Source organism: Sarcophilus harrisii, chromosome 1 (assembly GCF_902635505.1).
Source record: "Sarcophilus harrisii chromosome 1, mSarHar1.11, whole genome shotgun sequence".
Taxonomy (NCBI): domain Eukaryota; kingdom Metazoa; phylum Chordata; class Mammalia; order Dasyuromorphia; family Dasyuridae; genus Sarcophilus; species Sarcophilus harrisii.
The window spans coordinates 163,405,147-163,425,528 of NC_045426.1; the positions used below are offsets into that span (position 1 = coordinate 163,405,147).

Sequence of the window (20,382 nt, forward strand, 5' to 3'; positions counted from 1 at the left end):
AGCCCTAACAGCTTTTGACAATCATGTACTCAGTTATGTAGGAGTTACAGTATTGCTCAGGTGAGAAGTATGAGTGAAATCACAGGTACTTGAAGTATTTTTGATAAAATTTGGTCACAAGATGTTGAAGTATATCAGTAAGTACACAGAAGTTTAGGTTAATTTGAGCATTATGTTAGTGGTGGTGAAAAGGGGGGATTTTACAAGTTGTTAGTTATATAACTCATATCCAAGTTCCATGAGACTGGAGATAAATTGTAGATAACATAAGATTCACAAATGATTCATAGTTATAACACTATTTTTACATCTGTCTGACAAGCATGTAAAAATGCAGTGTTATTCCATTAGAGAATAGCTAAGAGTTGCTGATAGCTATTCTTAGTTATTATTTTTATCACTTGGTAAATTTCTGTTATATTGTAGAAAATTGAAACTGTTCTTTGTTATAATTTTGAAATAGAATTTATGGATGCTTTGTATGTGATGATTCCTCTTAGTATTGTTATTAAAAATTATTTAATGTATGAAATCAGAACTTATTAACATTTTTTTTTCCAGACCGGAGAAAAGATTTTTGAATTCCATGGACATACACAAAAAATAACAGCTATAACTGCATTTCCTTCCTTGGATTCTTGTGAAGATAAAAATCAATTGATCTTAACAGCATCTGCTGATAGGACTGTTATTGTATCCTTAAATCTGAAGGAAAAGGAATGTTTTGCTGGGAATGGAAAGTATGGGGAGACCAAAGAGATAATGCATTAGCTTTGAGTTACTAGAGACCAGAATTTAAACCTTTGGTATGCTAAGAAGGATTGTATTTTCATTTTTGTAGGCTAGTAATAATAGTTTGCTTTCCTATAGTTTTAATGATCATATGTAAACTATTTCATTATCTTATGTATATTATCTCCCAATAGTCCTGTAAGTTAGAAAGGATAAATAAGTCTTGCTATCTACATCTTATGGCTATGAAAAATGAGATTCGAAGTAGGGAAACATTTTGTACACATTTTGTTTAACTAGAAGACCCAGGGACAGAGATTGAATCCAGGTCATGTGATTCTACAGACTGATGTTGCTTCTGCTGCACTGGTCTTTGAAAAAGCATCAAAAATCCACATGATTAAGTTGTCTTGTGAAGTCTAAAATAGAACTAGTAAGTTGTCTTTTTGCAAAATACTTTTCCAAAGATGATCTATTTCATTTAAACTCTTTTACTTAAATAAAGGAAAATGAGATTTTCTTTCAAGACTTTTGTGCTGGCATTTTCAGTATTGTTAGTTTTGTTTTCTTTTAACTTCAAGGAAATAAAGATAAATTAAATGGAAATCAAATTAAGTTTTTGTTATTATTTTCAAAAATAGAGACTTATCATTAATAGGCCAGAGCAGGTATTGCTTCATGAAAAAAATCTCTTTGGTGAGGAAAATAAGAGATGCTATCCCCAGCGTCAAAGACTTAACTGTCTCTGGTTAGTGCTAGAAGGGGCCTTTGGAGTCATCTAAGACCAGAAAGTAAGCTCCTTTAGGACAGGGACTACTGCTTTTTTGTCTGTTTCCCATTGCCTTGCCAAGAATAGGCACTTAATAAATGGCTGTAGGTGGTATATATGTCTATCAGCTTTTGTCATTTACAGATAAGGAAACTGAGGCCACAGATGGAGGAAGAAGTGAAACCAAAACCCCATTTCTAGTCTTTTAACTTCAACTGCACATTGTCACTAATATCCCCACCTGGCTCTACTGCTATAGTGTTTTTTTCTTTGGAAAAAATAAAAATACATCCAGAAACACTTAACATTTTAGATTTTTAAAAATTGTGTTAATGCTTTTAAAATACAGAATCTGATCATATTTACCTGTTTCTAATCTTGAGGGTAGAAATTTTTCAAAGAATGGTAGCCTGTAATACAACTGAACCTCATTGATTCAGCCTAAAATGGTCAATTGAGTTAAAAAATAATTTGAAAGTAATATATTATTACGTTTAGAAAAAAGATTTCACATGTATCTAATATAATGTGTATTTCCATATATATGTGTGTATATATAAATCTTGGCACTTGAATTAATTATGGTATTAGATTTCCATATATCAGTCTTATTTGACCTTTTTAATGAATAAATAAGTCAGTTAGAAACAATAGGATCAATTCCTTTACTATTTAAAGTACTTCTGAGTAGGTTAAACATTTGTTGCAGTCTCTTTATAGTATTAATTTAATGTAAAATTCTTTCAGGAATAGTGCAGAATTAAATGTTAGATTGCTTTAGGCTGAATTATCACAAATAACTAAGAGGTTAATTAGTTAAAAAAATTATTTTTCATGTCTGAGTTTTCTCTCTCTCCATATATACATATGGACACATGTGTCTGTCTCTGTCTAGCTATGTATTTATCTGTTTACTTGCTTGTTCGTATGTGTGTGTGTGTGTGTTTGTGTTCCATTTTAGAGTAGCTAGAGAAAGAAAAAACAAAAATTATCTGGCAAAAACACTAAATAATCTAAGGAAGGATTTGCATTTTTCGCCATAATAAGAAGACCTTTTGTGTAATGAAAACAGGGATATAAGGATTAAATCTGGTCCTATGATTTTGTTGGTTTGGTGAACTTATGGATAATGAAACATCCACTACCTACTTTCTCTGCAAATTCGAATCTGAGAAAGGTCATAAAACACATGGATTGTGTGGCTCACACATGGCATGTGAGGGCTAAGAATTATTTACTTATTTGCTTATTAAAATATTCCTTTTTCCAACTGCAGATCTCTTTGTGGCTACATCTTCTCTGTATACTGCTACTACAACAACAAAATGCAACAAATTGAATGTAGAATCAGATATGAAAATCCAGTCGTCTAATAAAGCCAGACAATAAAGAAATTTGCAAATTAAATTAAATAGTGATATTTTCACTTTGTTGTTGTTGAAAATATAGGGTGTTTTAAAATAAAATAGATTAATAGCATGTAATGGGTTAATTATTGTCATTTTAATGAATCAACAAGTATTTTAAAAAACTATCAGTTTTAATTTTTTTAATACGATAAAGCCTTTTGGAGTCCTCAATTTTTAAGAGTGTAACAGGTCCTGAGACCAAAAAGTTTGAGAATCTCTGGCTTAGAGCACTAAGAAATTATGTGACTATAGCTCATACAGCCAGTTTATGTTAGAGATAGCACTTGTATCTTTGTATGTTGGTTTGGTTTTCTTTTAACTTCAAGGAAATAAAGAATAATTAAGTGGAAATCAAATTTAAATTTTTGCTATTATTTTCAAAAATAGAGACTATCATAATAGGCCAGATATAATCTGTGTATCATAATTCATCTTGGCTTAATTAATGATCATTTATTAGCATAGAGATATTCTTGATTTTTTATAGTGAAAAAGAAGTGAATTTGGAGTCCAAAGATGTGAATTCAAATTTTGACTCTGCTATTTATTACCTATGTGACCTAGGGATTTGTTTTATCTCTCTTGGCCTCCGTTTTTTAGTCTTTCTCTAACTAAGAAAGAAACAAATCCTGCCTTGTTTTTCTTGACTAGTGTGTTTCTTCCAAAGGTTTTGTTTTGTTTTTCACTTGTCAGAGGGAAGTCAGAAGAAGAGAATGTAAATGCTTGTTAATTGAAATACAACTTTAATAAATGATGTCTATAAATATATACATTGTTGTAGATCATATTCCTTTTCCTCTCCTAAGTGAATTGATGTTTGTGAGGTTACTTTTATAATATTAAAAACACTAGAGTTTAAAAAAAAATTATAGCAAAGAGGAGAAGCCTTTAGTATTTAAAACAATTACAAGATAGGCATCTCTTAATAAAGACAAAAATGTGTTCAGAAACTACTTTGCATTTCCTTAACATTCAGATTTGGGATTGTGATACTGGCAGACAAGTTCAGAAAGTGTCATGCTTTCATTCCACAGTCAAGGTAAATGTTGGGGTTTGTAGTAATTTGTTTTTATTGCTTTGTCTGAGAAATCTTAAATCAAGAAACAGATAAAGGGAAAATTCTTACATTAGCGCATTGCCTTATATAAACCTGCAGTTCTTTGAAGATTATGCATTTTGTGTATAGGTTTCATCTATTTCTCCAAGACTCAAAGGTGAAAGTGTTTACTGCTGAAAGACATAGGATTTTACCCAGGGAAGTCCTAGCCCTGTATGAGTACCATTTATTGAAAAAGAAGGTGACTCTGCCAAAAAGCATGTTGTTTCCTCAAAGAAGTGAATGCTTAGGTTCCATTCATCCCACCTCAGATGATGAGTAAGGGATATAGGAACAGGCAAGAAGAGAAAGGAATGGGTAAATATAAATTCTTGGGAGATCATTCCAATTTAATTATGGTAATCATTTCTAAGGTAAAAATATGAGAAAATCCTGGAAACCTTCTCTGATAAACACAGGTAGACTTGTGCTTTGGATTCTTCATGAATCCAGAAGTGGGTACAACTTCTTGAGTCCTTGCTCCTCATTTTGAAGTACATTTGCAGTTGCTCAGGATTGGATTTGTGAGTAGCATGGAGCGGCCTGATGTTTACTATAGTTATGAGTAAGGAGGGTTGGTTTTCTTTCCCTTGATCATTATCATCCACATATATAGTTAGGAGATTTGGAATTAGAACAAAAAAGAATGACTGGAAGAAGGTATAATACTTGATACCAGTCTCAGTGCTACTTCTGGACATCCATCACATGCTAATTTCATTCATGGTATATGACTATACAGAATTAAATGACTGCCTTTTAATTTTTTTCCCTTTAAATGAATATTATTGATCCCTCTCTCACTTTCCATTTAGCCTCATTTCAGGAGAGGAGGAATGCTTTTACTTAACCAAGTAGACACCTAACTTATCAATTAATGGGCAATAAGTCTTTTCTGTGCTTTGCTGCTACTGTTATTAGCAGTCAGAAAACAAAACAAAACAAAAGTTGTCTGGGAACATTTTAGTTACTAGATCTAATTAGGAAGTTTGGGAAAACATGTTTCTTGATAAAGCTACATGGGATTTACTGTTGTCTAACAGCTTGCATGGCAGTTGGCACATAATGTTTATCTTGTTCAATCTTTCCAATCGTGTCTTAACTTTGTGATCCCATTTGGAGTTTTTTTGGCAATGATACTAAAGAAGCTTGCCATTTTCTTTTCTAGCTTATTTTGCAGATGAGGAAATGCTAGCAAACAGGATTTAGTGACTTGCCCAGGGTCATATAACTAATAAGTGTCTGAGGCTGAATTTAAGCTTGTAAAGATAGGTCTTCCTGATGCCAAGTTCAGTATTTTATCCCTGTGCCACCTAGTTACTTTTAGCATATGATAAATTAAGCACATAATAGGTGTTTAATAAATGCTGATTTAATTGAATGAATTTATTATTTTAAAGAAAAATAAGTGGAAAAATGTAGCCAACAATTCTTCAAAAGAAAAAAAAAAAGAATTTGTATATACCAGAAGTCAATATTACGTTCCTAAAATAAAAATCTCATTTTCTCTGAGGAAAAAAAGTTATATTTACTAAAAACATCAGTGATTTATAATATAGATTCTTAAATCTTTTCAACTTTCAACTCCTTTTCCACCCAAGAAATTTTTATGTGACTCCAGGAATATAGATACGTAAAATAGGTATGCAAATCAAACATTTACTGATAATAAATCATAATTTTATGACCCCCACATTCAGTTATAAGACCCCCTATGGGGTCATGAACCACAATTGAAGATGCTGGGATCTATAATAGTAACAGAATTTTCTTTGAAATTAAAGCATTGATTTCTTTCACATCTCTTGGTTTGTATGGTCTAAAATGATTCCACTTCAAAATACCTTTTACTTTTAAACTCCTGAAAAGATAACTACTATTTCAACCCCCCACATTATTCAAATTTCAGATGTTAATAATAAAAATGATACATTTAAAGTCCTAAGGGGTAAGGGAAGATAAATGTCTGCTTATGTGTTTAAAGATGGTAAGAAAACATGTTTTTTCTCCACTGTCATCTACTATGGAAAAAAATTCTAGAAACAAGTTCAGCTAAAAGTATGTTTAATTAAGTAAACATTTATGAAATCCCTTACTGGATTTTCTGGGAGTTAAAAATTTCATGAGACACCTGTTAGAGCTTACAGCCTCATTTTAATGTCACTGCATGGGCAGTGAATCAGAGTGACTTCTTTAAAAGATTTTTAGAAACATTTTCCTTACTATATCTATTTTAAATTCATCTGCAATTGGCATTTTATAAAAGGTCCAACACAAGCAACATGATTTAGTCAAAAAGACTGTTTGCATTGGAGTCAGGAGAGAACTGGAAATAAATCCTTCCTTTGATACTTAGGATCATAGGATTTAGAGTTGAAAGGGACTTTAGTGAACATCCAGTTCAACACTGTTATTTCCCTGGTAAGGAACAATTTGCCAAAGCAGTCCTGCAGAGAACCTGAGAGCAAAAACGCACAGGACTGAGATTCTTTTCTAGAAAGAATGAGAAACAAGAAATTTTGCAGTGATCTACATCTAATTAATAAGGTTAGAGGAATTAGAGATAAGAAGTAGTGGTCACTTAATCAGTATGATAGTAACAAAAAAGAGATTATTTGTTTTTCTGGGATGTGTATATAAATTGTAACAGAAAACTTCTCAACATTTGTCATAGAAATACCAGCCAATGCTGATTAAAACAACTCTATGTAAAATCAGCAGTCACAGTGTTGAAAGGAGAGTAACTTTGGACAGCTAGAAATTCACAGGATGTAACTAACAATCAAGAAAGGAGCCAGCAATTAAATCCATGGTCTCAAATATCCATACAGAAATAATGGATGACAAGTTAAGGAATCAGGAACTCTAAAGAAATCCAGAAACTAGAGAGAGATATAAGGTCCAAAATGAACAAACTGGAAACAGATGACCATGGATGGGAGAATAGCGAAACAGATGGTGGCACATGAATGCAATGGAATAGTACTGTATTATACAAAGTACGGAATAGTATTGTACTAACAGCACCACAAAGAATGCAGAGAAACATGAGAAGATATATTAGGTTAGATAATATGTAAAACATTTTGCAAATCCCAAAGTACACTGATAACTAACAGAATGAACTAAGCAGAATTAGGAAAACAATATGAATAATAATTATACTTATGTAAATGAAAAAACAATAAAACAAAGAAATTGAAATCTGTGAAATTGTAATAACCAAAGTTAGTCCTACAGAAGATATATAAAATATGATATCTCTTCCATTTCTTTGGAGAGATGAGAGACTGACAATGAAAGTAAAACACTGCATATAAATGTCAGTTGTTTTTGGTATGTTGGTTAGTTTTGCCAAATTATTTTTCTTTTTTATTTGTTGTAAATTACTTTCTTGGAGAGGTACAGGGAGAAGTACAATAGAAAATGTAGGTAGTATAAAATTTTTAAAATTTCAATAATTTTTAAAAAAAGGAATAATATTTAGGACTAGGTAGATGAATTATATAGGAGAGAATTATGTCATAATTCTGTTTGAAAGGTAGGAGGCAAAATTTAACTCATGATGTTACTATTTACTTTATATGTCATCTACTTTATGAACTTCACATTTTCTCTATAAAAAAACATACTCTATATAAATAAGCACATGATTTGATCCTCAATGTAAATGAATCAATGACTAAATACATTAAATGGGGGTTTTGTGTAAAACTACTTAGTAATATTTGTTTACTAAGCACTACAACTTCACACAGGAGGTTGCTATCACAGGACTCAGTTTATGGCTAAAATTTAGTGTTGGTTCATTTAAGCAGCAGGAGAAATATAAAATATTTTAATAACATTTTTTAAAGCGTTAGTTGCAAGTGTTCCAAAAGTATTGCCATTACACATAGGGATCCTGAAAGACTTTATCTACCTCTAATTGCATTTTATCCATTTCTTGGTCTTAGGAAGAGAAATCATTGGGAAGATAGTGGAAGAAGAAAAATGTTATGATGTGAATGATTGGGTGGATATCTGAGCTGGAATGCTTATATTTTGTAAACATTCATCATTATTTCCCAAAACATTACCTTGTTCATAGAAATGTTGCGATTTATTTAAAGGTTCCTGAAAATTTTAATTTTATTTTTCAGATTTATACATATTGTAATTTATTTTAGCATTGTGTTAATGTTTTTTGCATTCAGTGCATTTCAAATCTTTGTTTCTTCAGTGTCTGACAGTCCTTCAGAGACTGGATGTTTGGCTCTCTGGTGGTAGTGATCTCTGTGTTTGGAACCGAGAACTAGATCTCCTGTGTAAGACCAGTCACCTCTTTGATACAGGTAAAAATAAATTTCAAATAATAGTGAACTAGTACATACTGACATTTGAAAGCAATATTGTTCTTCCTAAAAACTTTCCATCATTATAATTTGCCTACTTATTTGCCTGTTAGTTGTAGAAAGGAAAAACTGGATGGTCTTTTCAATTCTTCCTTGCCCCCACCCCCTTCATCCAGCTCTTAAAAATGAAAGGAACCCTCATTTGAGCAGTGGAGACAAAAGTTTTATTCACATGCTGCTTTTCAGTATTTAATACCTGAGGCCTATTGAGGTGGTCAAAGATGTTACTCCACTGGGTTTCATGACCATGTGAGGGAGAGTCTGAAGGATTACCTCCCATAAGGTGAATTGGCTTCAATATTGACTCTGTCAAAAATTTCAGCTTTAAAAATTGCACTTATTTTGAAATTCTTCTATTAAAAAGGTAGCCAATAAATCTGGTTCTGGATTCTGAATTGCCTTTTATTAAGTATTTTTATTTTTACCTATTAGCTATATGACCCTAAGCATGGCTCTGGAGTCAGAAAATCAGGACTTCTATCTAGTTTCTAATGGTTACTACTAATGGACAAGTAATTTCACCTCTGGGTGTCATCTTTTTCATCTGTAAAGAAAACGATGTTAAACCATGTAGTCTCTTGAGTACCTTTTAGCTCCAGAATAGGATTTTGTGAGCCTGAGTCATTTAACCTGTTTTTTCATTTGTAAATTGTAAAAACCTCCCTTCCCTTGCTATAATATTGTGAGGCTAAAGTGAAGTGGTACACATAAAATACTTTGAAAGCCTTAAAATATTACATGAATAAATTATTCACTTTTTTCCTAGTAAGTATAAGGTTTCTTTAAATAAAATTCATTTTTACAAGATAAACATATTTGGATAAAAATCAGTACATTTAGATGACAACTTGAAAATGTTGTGTTGTATTGTTAAAAATAAACTTTGCTAAAGTAATCCAAAAAAACTTATAGGCACACTGGGAAGAATAATATTATACACCATGTTGAAGTTGTATAGGCAGCGTGAGTACTGTGAATCACATTTACAGCTCACAGTTGGAACTAGCCCTTACTCCACAAAGATATTATAAAATAGTAGAAAGATAATGAGATGGCTTAGTACATGTATATACACAAACACTACCAGGTATTACAATTTAACCTCCTGCCTCAAGATTTTGTTACTAACAACCTCGTTTGAATCTAGAGCATACCTCTCTACTGTCTGCTATTATTGTAAGATATGTATCTTCGTTTACATCCAAATTTTCCTTTCTGTTTCTCACACAGGCTTGTGGTTCTCTCTGCATCTTTTCTAGCAAATTATTGGTAGCTATATTGTGAAATAATGTTTAAGAAAATGTCACATGTTGCTAATGGAAAAATCAGATACCATGCCATTCTTCCTTTCATCAGTGAGTCGGGGTCTGGGGCTTAGCCATTATGTGATCACAGTATGGGTCAGTTTATCAGAGATCCCAAGGGGTAACAAAAACCTTTAAATAAGGGCTATTTCATACAAAAGTAGAATCTATTAGAAAGCTTTGAAAAGACTCCAGGCCAGTGAATTCTGATGTTACCATGCTCTGGTTTTCCTGTTGCCAGAAGGCCAGGCAGTCAGTAGTGTGAGGATTTTGCTATTAGACTTTCTGTCTCATTACACTACTTTTATAGCGCTTACTCTATTTATGGTGCAGTTGTTTTTAAAATTGTAGTTATTCTGTTTAGGCAGAAAAAAAAAGAGGACGATTATTGACCAATGAGTACAATAAGCTTACTTTTTCATTACGTATTCATACAGTACAATAAAGATTAAACTTGAAGTAGCATTCACTATCATTTCTTTCTCTGAGTTGTAGCATACTGAAAATTTTGAAATGTCTGGGGAGTTCTACCATACTGACTCCATTTTTGAAAGTGGTTATAGGTTCTGTGTTGTTGCATGACCTGGGAGTTGTAACTATTTGAGCCAGAATTCTTATGGATTACAGTATTAAGTCCAAGATGGCGGAACCTAATAATCACTTTGACATCCATTTACAATTAGAAGGGTGACAGCCACGTATGCCATTACTTTAAGGATCTGTGATTTCATCAGTGTGAGATTGCAAACATTATGTAACTTAGTAGTTGGTCTTTAGAGCAGCTAGTTGACTGAGAATAGAGTTCTGGGGCTGGAGTCAGGGAGACTCATCTTCCTAACCCTAAGTACTAATTCTTTCTGCCTCAGTTCTTCATATGCAAAATGAGCGGTAGAGAGAAATAGCAAATCCCTCTAGTTTCTTTCTTTTTTAAAAATTTTATTTATTTTTTTAATTAATTAATTTACAAAGCATATGCATGGGTGATTTTTCCAACATTGACCCTTGCAAAACCTTTTGTTCCAAATTTTCCCCTCCTTCCCCCCACTCCCTTCCCTAGCTGGCAGGTAGTCCAATACATGTTAAATATGTTAAAACACATGTTTAATCCAATATATGTATTGGATCAGGAAGGAAGGAAGGAAGAAAAAGAAAAACTGAGAAAGAAAACAAAATGCAAGCAAATAACAACAGAGAGAATGAGAATGCTATGTTGTGTTCCATACTCTGTTCCCATGATTCTCTCTCTGGATGTAGATGGCTCTCTTCCTCCTGAACAAGTAAAACTGGTTTTTGAATCATCTTATTGTTGTAGAGAGCCACATCCATCAGAATTGATCATTATATAATTTTGTTGTTGCCGTGAATAATGATCTCCAGGTTTTGCTCTAGGCCTCTCTGAAATCATCCTGTTGGTCATTTCTTACAGAACAATAATATTCCATAACATTCATATGCTATAACTTATTCAGCCATTCTTCAATTGATGGGCATCCACTCAGTTTCTACTTCCTTGCCACTACAAAGAGGGCTGCCACAAGCATTTTTGCACATCTGAATCCCTGTCCCTCCTTTCAAATCTCTTTGGGGTATAATCCCAATAGTGTTTCTATTGCTGGATTAAAGAATATGCACAGTTTGAACCCCTCTAGTTTCTTTTCCAAGAAAACCCCAAACAGGGTCACAAAGAGTAGGACTTGATTGAAATGATTGAACAACAACAGTTGGTCTTCAAGATTTTCTGTAGTTGAAAAATTCACTCCTCCTGGCCAGCCTGGCGAGGGGCTTCTATGAATTTAATGTAGGTTGGTCCTCATTTGAGAGAGAGTCCATCTCCAGGCCCACTGCTTGAATCTCAGATAGCAGGTAGAATGTGTAGGGACAGTCCTCCCCTGAAATCACCTTGAGGAGCATAGAGCTGCCTCCATGGTGTGATGAAGCACTGGAGGAGGATTTCAGTGAAGACACAGCAACAACACTTTCAAAAAAGCAAGGATAACAGATCCTTCTTTGACCTATATTTCTTGCTATGTCTCTGCTACTCTGTAGTCAGGTAAACTCCAGCATCCTGGATCTCCTGCTCACCATGCCCAGATCTCAGAATAGTCCTGTACTTGGGGGGGGGGGGGGGGCAGGGGAGAAAGCTGAGGCACTTGCTAGGAGCTCCTGCTGTGTTTTCTTTCCAGCTCTGCCTGTCCTCTGCTTTGGGCTATGTGGCTATAGTTATGCTAGGGATGAAGAAGAGGAACATGAAAACAGAACTTCCATTGAAGAAAGTTAAATAATGGATTGGAAAGGAATCCTATTTCTTAGCTGCAGAAGTTAAACTAAGAATTTTGTAAATGGGAGGATTTCTCATTTTCTGGGGAAGAGGATAGGGTAGATCGTTATATTTATACTTCATTTTGCTCCCAGAAATTTTTACAAGTAACTCAAATAAATAAATTTCCCTAATTAAAAAGTAGCACTTTAAAAAATACCATAGTACTTGAAAAATAATATTTTTAGAATGCTTGTTCTGAGGTTCAGAGTCTATTTAAAAGTTGATGTTTAGAATGATGGACTTTTAAAAGTCATCTGGTTCTATCCTTTCATTTTGTAGACGCAGAAATTGAGGCCTCTAGAGGGGAAGAAACCCAAGATCATAGAACTAGATGGTAGGAGAGCTAGAATTGGAGCTTAAGCCTTCAAGGCCAGGTCTTGTCTTATTACACTTACTGGAGATTATTTTTTTTTTTGGTTCATTTTAAAGCAGTTCTAGTTACATTTATACCAATGCATATCCAATCCTGATCAGTTTCATATTATACCATATATTATGGTATTGCATTAAACCTTTATCACTGTTCATGCCAGTGCCTACTCTCCTAGGGCCTTTGATAAGGAAAGACGGAGACGAGAGACGAGGGAGAGGAGAGGAGAGAAGAGGAGAGAGAGGAGAGGAGAGAGAAGGTTGGGAGGAAGGAGGGAAGAGAATTAAAAGAAAAGAAGGGGAGATGCTTTTTAAATTAATGCAGTACTTCTGTGGGATGCATTTATCCATATCCTCAATCTATAAATGTCTTGGAACTCCTAGAGAGAATCAAGTGTTGTCCTTTCAAGTACTTCCTCTTTGCCTTATTCCAAAAAGACCTAATAAAATTCACATACTGATGGTCTCTCAATTGCCTTCAGTGCAAGTTTTAAGATATCCCCAAATTCCAGGACCAAAGGTAAGGCCTATCCCTCAAAAGGCTGGCTGTGCCCATATATAACTAGTATTAGTAGAGGATTGGCTGTTCAGCTGCATATATACATTTCCAAAAAAAAATTTCAGAAATTCATTCAAACACAACTCTCAGCAAAGTACTTAAGGCTAAGAGGAACTTCACATTTTTTCTTTTTCTGCTAGAGGGAAAAAATTTCCTAATCCAAAAATTTGGCCATTTCTTAATGGTTTCAAAGTAGGACTTCTATTGTTGTGTCCAACCCTTAGGGACCTCATTTTGTGTTTTCTTGGCAAAGATATTGAAGAGGTTTGCCTTTTTTTTTTTCTCCAGCTCATTTTACAGATGAAGTAACAGGGTAAAGTGCTTTGCCCAGGGTCACATAGCTGATAAATGTCTGAGGCCAGATTTGAACTCAGGCCTTTCTGACTCCAGGCCCAGTGTTGTGTCCCTTGTGCCTCCTATACTGCAGGTAGGACTTGGAGGTATCTAAGTCACCAAACTGGAAAGACTAAGGCCAAGATAGGCGGTAAGAACCACAGTTTTCAGTATTCATTTTAAGGGTCACAGTTGTTAAAGGAAATGACATGAGATAGGCTTTTTCTTCTGCCAAAGCCAACCCCTTCTTCACATGTGCCCTTGATTCCCTTCCATCTAATTTTCTCAAAAGGATTCTAAACTCACTTTCTCCCTTCAATCCCTAAATCATCAACTTCTCTCTGTTGACTGATCTCTTCTGTCTAGAGCTAAAGCTCAGAAAACAACCGGTTCCCTGAGTGTGGCATAACAGCAATCCTGTGTATACACCCTCTAGGTGGACTCTGCTACAGCGAAATCACAGAGTTGTTTTTGGTTGTGAAGCCCTGCTGTGAATCAAACTTATTGCATTGTTGCTTTTCCTCCTCCTTGTCAGGGCTACTGCTCGCTGGGTAGTCATTGGTAGGATTGAGATCTCCATACTAAAGCCAGCAGGGGAAGAGCTCTGGCACATGTCTCCTTGCTTGCAAACCACTTCCTTCAGTTTGAAGCAAACTTCTGTTTGATTCCTGACTCCTGTCTCTAGCTTGCTCTGTTTAATGCCAGCCACCCATAGGTTTATACTTTCTTACTGTCTTCAAACATATTTTAAGTTTTTCTATCTTTTTTTTTTTTTTCCTGAGGCAATTGCTTTAAGGGATCCCACAGCTGGTGTCAAGTGCTGAGGTCAAATTTGAACTCAAGGCCTGACTTCAGGCCTGGTACTCTATCCACTGCGCCACCTAACTGCCCCTAAGTCTTTCCTATCCTTACTGTTTTGTTGCCTCCATTTCACCTCCTCTCATTCCTTAATTGCAGTATGAGTTTGGAAACTGGCTTCCATACTCATCTCACAATTGAAACTTGTCTCCAAAGTTACCAGTGATCTCATTACTAGACGGGTTGGTCTTTTTTTTAGTCTTCATCTTTTTCAGCCAATCTACTGCATCTGGCAATGTTGACATGCTCTCTGGAATATTCTTTCCTTTCTGGGTTTTCCTACTGTTCTCCCATTTTTCAGCACCATTTCCCTTGCTGGGTCATTGTTCACATCACATTCCCTTACCATGAGCATACCCCAAGATTCCATCCCAGACCCTCTTCTACTTCATGTGTGTTCTCTCTCTCTCTCTCTCTCTCTCTCTCTCTCTCTCTCTCTCTCTCTCTTTCTCTCTCTCTCTCTTTCTGTATGTGTGTCTCTCTCTGTCTCTCGGTTTTTCTGCCTCTCTCTTGGTCTTTCTCTGTCTTGGGGTCTCTGTCTCTTTCTGTCTGCCTGTGTGTCTGTCTCTCTCTGAGTCTCTCTTTCTCTGTCTCTGTCTGTCTGTCTCTGTCTCTCTTTCCCTCCCTCCCCCTCTCTCTGTCTCCCCTCTTTCTCTGTCTCTGTGTGTGTGTGTGTTTCTCTCTCTGTGTCTGTCTGTCTGTCTCTCTTGTGCACGCATACTTGAGTTTTATTAACAATTGTTTACTAAAAATTTTAAACAGAGTGCCCTGGAGACATTTCAAAATCAACATATCTCAAACTGGAATTCTGATTTTTATTCCTAAACCTCTTCTTTTCTAAATGTTTTTAGTTTTGTCAAAGGCACCCCTATCCAGGTTTGTAACATTGATGTTACCCTGTACTTATCACCACCTCTTATCTCACATGCCAGTCTATTGTTACATCTTGCCCTTTCTCCCTCCACAACTATTAGGCAAGCAAGCCACAGCAAAGACCAAAAGCTGAGGCAAGAAGAGATGAGGTACTGAATTAGGGTGATGATTGTGTGGGTGGAGAGGAAGGATGAATGTAAGAGATATTGTGATAGGCCAGAAGAGAAACAAGAGAAAGAAAACTGTCATAAAATTTCAGCCTGAGGAGTGAAAAAAGACCATTGTCATGAAGCCATATAGACAACTAATAGAAATAAATAAGCCCCAAAACATGTGGTCAACAGATAACAACATTTCTCAAAAAAAATTGTAAAGTGTTCATAAATATATAAAAAAATGCTCCAAATCACTAAGAAGAGAAGTGCAAATCAAAACAATAAAATTTCACCTTAAATTGTTGAATAATAAAAATTTGTGTAGAAGAGCTTATAGAAAGATGGCTGTGCATTGTTGGTAAAATTGTGAATTGGTCCAACCATTCTGGAAAACAGTTGGGAATTATATCAAGAAAGTGATTAAATGTCTATTTTTTTTTTTTGATCCAGAGATTTCCCTAGTAGGCATAGTCCCCAAGGAGGTCAGAATCAAAAAGAATGGCCTTATTTACACTAAAATATCACAGCAGTAATATGTGGTAAAGACATGAAAATAAAGTTTATTGATTGGAGAATAGCTGTAAAATAAAAATTGTGGTACATTAGGGCAATGGAATAGCATTATGTTACAAGAAAGATTAAGCATGATGACTACTACAAAGATATATGAACTGATGCAAAGTAAAAGCAGAAGAAGCAGGAAAACAATAAAGACTATAACAATATAAATGAAAAGAGTAGCAACAAAACAGTTTAAACTGAAAACAACAAAAGTAGAATGACCAATGTAGGAAAGTGCCTAGAAGTATGTAGAATTTAGTATAGTTTTTAAAAAGACTTGCCCTTGCTCAGACTATTAGAATCTATAAGACAAGATTTGAATTCAAGTCATTATGATTATCATTCTGTTCACTATGCCATACAGTCTCTCTTTTCAATATATACTTTAAAAAAATGGATTATTGGGAGGCAGAGCTAAGATGGCCGTAGAGGCCACACATTTCCCTCTGATCCTTCTCTACAACCCTCACACTAATTATGAAATACAGCCACTGAATTAGCTCTGGACCAAGCAAAACCCACAAATATCGGGAGTGCAACAAGTTATCAGCAGAAAATAATTTCAAAGATTGCCAGAAAAGATCTGTTTTGAATAGAAATGGGAGGGAGGCAAGAAAGCACAAGCTGCTGAGTACAAACGACATTGCAGAGTCTGTGGGGTGGTGCAGACTCTGCTGGTGGTGCGGACTCCACGTGGCAGAGACTCTACAAGGAGGAATCTACAGCAGGGTTGGCCACTCTGCCCTGGTTGCAAGCCAGTAGATCAGCAGAGAAGTTAGAAAACATCCAACACAAACACAAAAGATCAATGGTAAACTCCAAAATGCCAGAACCTCAGGGGACCTGGCCATGTCCTCCCAGCACTGGGCGTGAATCAGTACTGACCCAGCACTGCTTGGAAAACCTCTCTCATCCTAAAGGCAGACCTTAATTTTTTTTTAAATGAGTAAAAAAATAAAGAGGATTCTGACGATAGACAGCTTTTATGGTGAAAGAGAAGAACATATTTCAAACATCCAACACAAACACAAAAGATCAGTGATGAACCCCAAAATGCCAGAATCTTATGGGACCAGGCCATATCTACTCAGCACCGGGAGTGAATCAGTACTGACCCAGCACTGTTTGGAAGACCTCTCTCACCCTAAAGGCAGACTTTAATTATTTTTAAATGAGTTAAAAAAATAAAGAGGACTCTGGTGATAGACAGCTTTTATGATGAAAGAGAAGAACAGATTTCAAACCCTGAGGAGACTAAAGGCAGATTGTCTCTAGATGAAGCCCCAAAAGGCAATATAATTTGGTCCCCATCACACAAGATTTCTTCCTAGAAGAAATTTAAAAAGGATCTTAAAAGAGAGCTAGAAAAAAAATGGGGAAAGGAAAGGAAAAATTTGCAAGAGGGTTTACAAAAGGCAACAGAAACTATCTGAAGAAAATTCACTACAAAATAGACTTAGTGAAAAGGAAAAAAGCATATACCTCATTAAAAGATAGATTTGATAAAGTGGAAAAAGGAAGCAACTCCCAGAAAAACAGAATTTGTGAAATGGAAAAAGAAAATAACTCCTCAAAAAGCCAGGATTTGTCAAATGGAAAAAGATTCCCTAGAACAAAACGGCTCATTTAAAAATTCAACTGGACAAATACAAAAAGAAGTAAAAAAAGTAAATGAAAATAATTCACTAAAATTCAGAATTGAACAAATGGAAATGAATGACTCAATGAAACAAGAATCAGTCAAACAAAACCAAAAAAAAAAAAAAAGAAAAATAGAAAAAAATGTAAAATACCTAATTGGGAAAATAATCGACCTGGAAAACAGATCTAGAAGAGATATAATCTAAGGATTATTGGACTCCCTGAAATATATGATGAAAAAAAGAGCTTAGACACTATCTTTCAGGAAATCATCAAAGAGGACTGCCTGGATTCATAGAAACAAGGTTAAATGACCATTGAAAGAATTCACTGAATGACTTCTGAAAGAGACCCCAAAATTAAAACCCCAAAGAATATTGTGGCTAAATTTGAAAACTATCGGATCAAGGAAAAACTATTACAAGCAGCCAGAAAGAAATGATTCAAATACTGAGGAGCCACAATAAGGATTACTCAGGACCTAGCAGCTTCCACTTTAAAGGATCGAAGGGCCTGGAATCTGATATTCTGAAAGGCAAAGGAACTTGGAATGCACCCAAAAATAAATTACCCTGCTAAATTGAGCATTTTCTTTCAGGGAAGAAGATGGACATTCAATAAAACTGGTGAATTCTATTTATTTTTGATGAAAAGACCAGAGCTAAACAAAAAATTTAATCTCCAAATATAGAACTCAAGAGAAGCATAAAAAGGTAAAAAAGAAAAAAAAAAGCTCTTGAGAACTGTATTTCTATTATGGGTATACATTGAGAGTACATGTATAATCTGATTTTATTGTTATAACATAAAAAAGAAACTAGAAATGAAAAGAGGATTGCAACAGAAAAGGGGGAAAGTGGAATTAAAATGAGTGAAATTACATCTCAGGAAGAGGCAAAGAAAACATATCATAACTGAGGGAAAGAAGGGAAGGTGACGAATATTGTGTGAATCACACTCATCAGATTTGGCCCAAAGAAAGAATATTAGATATATTTGGTTTCACCGAAAAACTTCTCTCCCTTATAGAAAAGTGGGAGGGTTAAAAGGAGAAAAGGGAAGGGGTAGACTAAATAGAAGGGAAAAGAGAAATAGTAGGGTAAAGATATAAGAAAGGGGGAGGCAAGTAATGCTCATAAGTAAAATACTAGGGAGGAAGAAAAGGGGAAAAGGAAAAAGAAAAGTATAATTTGGGCAGGAAATACAGAATTAGTATTCTTAACTGTAAATGTGAATGGGGTACACTCTCCCCTAAATCAGAAGTGGATAGCAGACTGAATTAAAAGTCAGAATCCTACAATATGTTGTTTATAAGAAACACATTTAAAGCAGAACAGTACATACAGAATAAAGGTAAAAGGCTGGAACAGAATCTGTTATGCTTCAGGTGAAGTAAAAAAAGCAGGGGTAGCCATCCTTGTCTCAGATCAAGCAAAAGCAAAAATTGATCTAATTAAAAGAGATAAGGAAGCTGTATCATGCTAAAGTGTACCATAGATAATGAAATAATATCCATATTAAACATATACACCAAGTGATGTAGCATCTAAATTCCCAAAGGAGAGCTTAACAGAGTTGCAAGAAGAAATAGACAGCAAAACTATAATATGGGAGATATCAATCTTGTTCTCTGAGAACTAGATAAATCAAACCACAAAATAAATAAGAAGTTAAAAGAGGTAAATGAATACTAGAAAAACTAGATATGATAGATCTTGGGAGAAAATTGAATGGAGACAGGAGTAAAAATAACACTTTTTTCTTGGCAGTTCATGGAACCTATACAAAAATTGACCATATATTAGGTCATAAAGACCTCACAATCAAATGCAGAAAGGCAGAAATAATAAATACATTTTTTTTCAGATCATGATGCAATAAAAATTTCATTCAGTAAATGGCCAGAGGAAAATAGTCTAAAAAGAAATTGGAAACTAAATAGTCTTATCCTAAAGAATGAATGGGTGAAATGGCAAATCAGAATCAATCAATAATTTCATCCAAAAGAATGACAATAATGAGACAATGAAGAGAAGATAAATAAATTGGGCTTGCAACTAAAAAAGCTAGGAAAAAAACCAAATTAAAAAACCCCAATCAAATACCAAATTCTAAAAATTCTAAAATTCTAAAAAAATTCTAAATTCTAAAAATTTCTAAATTCTAAAAATAAAAGATCAATAAAATTGAAACTAAAAAAACTACTGAATTAATAAATAAAACTAAGACTTAGTTTTATGAAAAAAATAAACCTTTAGTTAATTGATTAGATTTTTCTTCCTTGATCTGTTTTTTCTTGTGCAACTAGATAACTGTATATATACATATATTGTACCTAATGTGTTTCAACATATTTAACATGTATGGGACTACCTGCCAGCTAGGGGAGGGGGTGGAGGAAAGGAGGGGAAAATTTGGAACAAAAGGTTATGCAAGGGGCAATGTTGGAAAAATTACCCATGCATATACTTTGTAAACAAAAAGTTTTAATAAAAAAAAATATCAAGGCAAGCTACCAAATTAGAAATAAGAGAGAGTTACTCAGACCTGTGGAAGGGGAAGGTCTTTATGACCAAAGAAGAACTAGAGATCATTACTGATCACAAAATAGAAAATTTGGACTATACCAAACTGAAAAGTTTTTGTACAAACAAAACTAATGCAGACAAGATTAGAAGGGAAGCAATAAACTGGGAAAATATTTTTACAGTCAAAGGTTCTGATAAAGGCCTCATTTCCAAAATATATAGAGAATTAACTCTAATTTATAAAAAATCAAGCCATTCTCCAATTGAAAAATGGTCAAAGGATATGAACAGACAATTCTCAGATGAAGAAATTGAAACTATTTCTAGTCATATGAAAAGATGCTCCAAGTTATTATTAATCAGAGAAATGCAAATTAAGACAACTCTAAGATACCACTACACACCTGTCAGATTGGCTAAGATGACAGGAAAAAATAATGATGATTGTTGGAGGGGATGCGGGAAAACTGGGACATTGATG

General features: G+C 34.5%; 1 protein-coding gene across 3 annotated transcripts in view; it reads left to right on the forward strand.

The window, feature by feature from the left end:
* The window catches only part of WDR41 (WD repeat domain 41), a 71,815-nt gene that overhangs the window by 26,231 nt on the left and 25,202 nt on the right, over positions 1-20,382 (forward strand). For 2 of the 3 annotated variants that reach the window (XM_031966232.1, XM_031966227.1), the window contains exons 4-6: positions 562-693; positions 3,887-3,949; positions 8,229-8,340. In XM_031966232.1, coding sequence (XP_031822092.1) covers positions 562-693; positions 3,887-3,949; positions 8,229-8,340 — 307 coding nt within the window. The remainder of the gene's footprint in view (positions 1-561; positions 694-3,886; positions 3,950-8,228; positions 8,341-20,382) is intronic. The other variant, XM_031966235.1, reaches the window with a different exon arrangement.